This window comes from Mandrillus leucophaeus, unplaced genomic scaffold (assembly GCF_000951045.1).
Source record: "Mandrillus leucophaeus isolate KB7577 unplaced genomic scaffold, Mleu.le_1.0 Scaffold214, whole genome shotgun sequence".
Lineage (NCBI taxonomy): Eukaryota > Metazoa > Chordata > Mammalia > Primates > Cercopithecidae > Mandrillus > Mandrillus leucophaeus.
The window spans coordinates 3770758-3773442 of NW_012102188.1; the positions used below are offsets into that span (position 1 = coordinate 3770758).

A 2685-nucleotide genomic window follows, 5' to 3' on the forward strand; every position below is an offset into this window, starting at 1 on the left:
ATTATAACTTTTATAACTTGTTATTAAAATGACTATTTTTACCTTATAGCTTTCTGCTGCTTGAATGAGATCTCTCATGGAAGCAGATAACTGGTCCTTTTCTGACCGAAGAGATTCAAGTTCTTCCCTTACAGTCTGGGTCTGTTTTAAATACAAGCAAAATTAAAGAGGTTTTTGTTTGTTTTTTTTTAATGGATAGAAAAACTCTTGATTTTTTAAAATATAAGATTCCTGAATCTTACATTTTTAAAGTAAGCTCACCTCTTTTCTGCTGGAATCTAGTTCTTTCTTTGCCTTCACGGCAACTAATTTTATCTTATTTATTTTCTCCTCCTTTTCTTTGCCTTCTTTTTCCAGATTTTCTAAAAATAGAAAATAAATGGATTACATACGAACTCAAAAGGAAAAAATTCAGATTACTTGCTTATTTTAGCCCTAGATTATTTGGAAGCACAAAATTGGTAATTTGATATTAAAATAAGCAGTAAAAACAGTAATACCATTTTTTAAAGTGGAAGCTTATTTGTTATGTGAGGCAATGTAAAAAGTTTCCATTAATTCTCCAAAATAGTCTACTTTTCTCTAGCCATTTCATAAGTTTCTAGGAATTACAGGCTTTCAAAACTTCTCATTAGATTTCCTGGAAATGCAGGTATGCCAGGACTTTAGATAATAGTGTGCCAATTAGGATCAAGTATTGGAGATATCAGATGCAGATCAGTATTTATGCTCCATAGGTACACTCTTCCTCTTGGCTGGTGGGTCTGACTTTCCCAACTAAACCTGTAATATGTTTTACCTATCCAATATGGATCTCTCTGTTAACTTCTTTAGCTACCTACCCCATTTGAACTCCAGAGTTCAGGACTTCTTGGTATTTGTTTCTAAAAATTCAGTTATGATCCACATTTCTGTCCTGGCCTATTAATTTACTTGCACCGGTACCTTCCCTCTGGCTACCATAGTGAAGTGTCTGTGTGTGGAGCAAAGGCCAGTCGTTCCACATCTGCATTTCATCCTATGTCTCCTTACCTACTCAAGCATCAGAGCAACAATTCTCCCTCCTTCTTCTCCAGCAGCAATTTTCCCCTTTCTAGCAGATTTTTTCCCAATATTTTATAAACATGCAACAAGAAAAATTACCATCAAGAAATTAAGGCCAGGAATAAATAGTGAAAGCAGTTAAAGAGGGTAGGGGATAGGTGAAACATCTCAAACATGCTGTTATTCTTCCCATAAAATAAAAAATTAAACCACAAGGTCCCTTTAGTTTTGTCCCATTGCTTTTTCTTTCCCCTACAGCAAATCCCTTGAAAAGACTCGTCTATATATGCTCTCAAACATTGCCTCCCCCATTTTTTTCTAGAATCAACTGCAATCAAGCTCTGGTTCCAGCATGTCATGGACACTGACCTCTTTGTTGCTTAAGGCAGTGGTCTTAAGTGTTGCTTAAGGCATCTTATTTGATACATCAGGAGCACTAGCAATGGCTAACCACTTTTTCCCTCTTGAAGCACTTCACTTCCTGTCACTTGCCTTAGCTTTCAAGACATTTTATGTTCCACGTTTTCCTACCTCACTAGCTGCTCCTTCTCAATTTCCTGTGTTTTGTAAAGTGTTGATGCTAATATACTTGGGGGTTGTTTTGAGAATTAAGTGTATTGAGATATGTAAAGTGCTTAGAAGAGAGCCTGGCACCTGTTTGTTGTTATGCGGAAGTAACTATCTCTTCTGCTATGTTAATCTGTACCATTCCTGCATCAGAATTCTACCACACTACTGTAATTCTGTCATAAGTTTTAGTGTCTCTTTGAGTAGGATGTCACTTTATTCTTTTCATTAAAAAAAAAAATTTAGCTGCTCTTGCTAGTTTTTTACTTAAAACTTAGAATTTTCTGTCAAGATCCAGCCAAAAAAAAATCTAAAATGTTTAATGAATTTGTTTCAGAATTTATAAGCCAATTTGAGAACTGATAGTTCAAATATAGTCAGTCACCGTACGTAAGTTTTGCAGTTTTTTTCACTGAGTGCCAAAACTTCTCATTTAAGTGCTTCCTAAGATTGGATTCTATGGCTGTTGTGGTATTTTTTTTTCCACCAAATCCTGCCTGATTACCGCTCACTCTCTTCTCCCTACCCAACTAACTTTTCTACATAGTATGTATCTTCTATTTTTGTATGTTTGCCTGTTATTGCCATTCGGACTTTTTTAAGTCCTAAGAGGACAGGAACTTAGTCTATTTGGTTGACCTCTAACTTGCCCCAGAACTCAGAACTCAGTCTGCCATATAAAATTTGCTGAATGAATACCTGAAGAAATGTAGTGATGTCTATCTTGCATTCAGTGATTTTGTTGTACTTTCATTTTTAATTCTTGTATTTTTAATAATACATTTTCGTGTTACTAAGATAAACAAGCATATTGCCTCCAAATAACAATGTTTCACCTTGTTTAAGCTTCAGGTTTATTCACTTGGCCAGAAAAACATCAAATAATCGTAGTAGTAATAGGTTATCTTTTTGTTACTGATTTTATTAGGAAATCCCAAAACAAAATTTTACTTCAATAAACAACAGTTTAAAGGCACTATTTAGGCCAGGTGCAGTGGCGCATGCCTGTAATCCTAGCACTTTGGAAGGCCGAGGCAGGTGGATCACGAGGTCAGGAGTTCAAGACCAGCCTGG

The 2685-nt window shown here is 35.6% G+C and overlaps 1 protein-coding gene across 1 annotated transcript in view; it reads right to left on the minus strand.

Annotated features, from left to right (window-relative positions):
• The window catches only part of GCC2 (GRIP and coiled-coil domain containing 2), an 82176-nt gene that overhangs the window by 41442 nt on the left and 38049 nt on the right, over positions 1-2685 (minus strand). Inside the window, exons 8-9 of the mRNA XM_011980557.1 lie at positions 262-362; positions 43-141 (exon numbers count right to left, since the gene is read on the minus strand). Of these exons, the coding sequence (XP_011835947.1) occupies positions 43-141; positions 262-362 (200 nt within the window). The remainder of the gene's footprint in view (positions 1-42; positions 142-261; positions 363-2685) is intronic.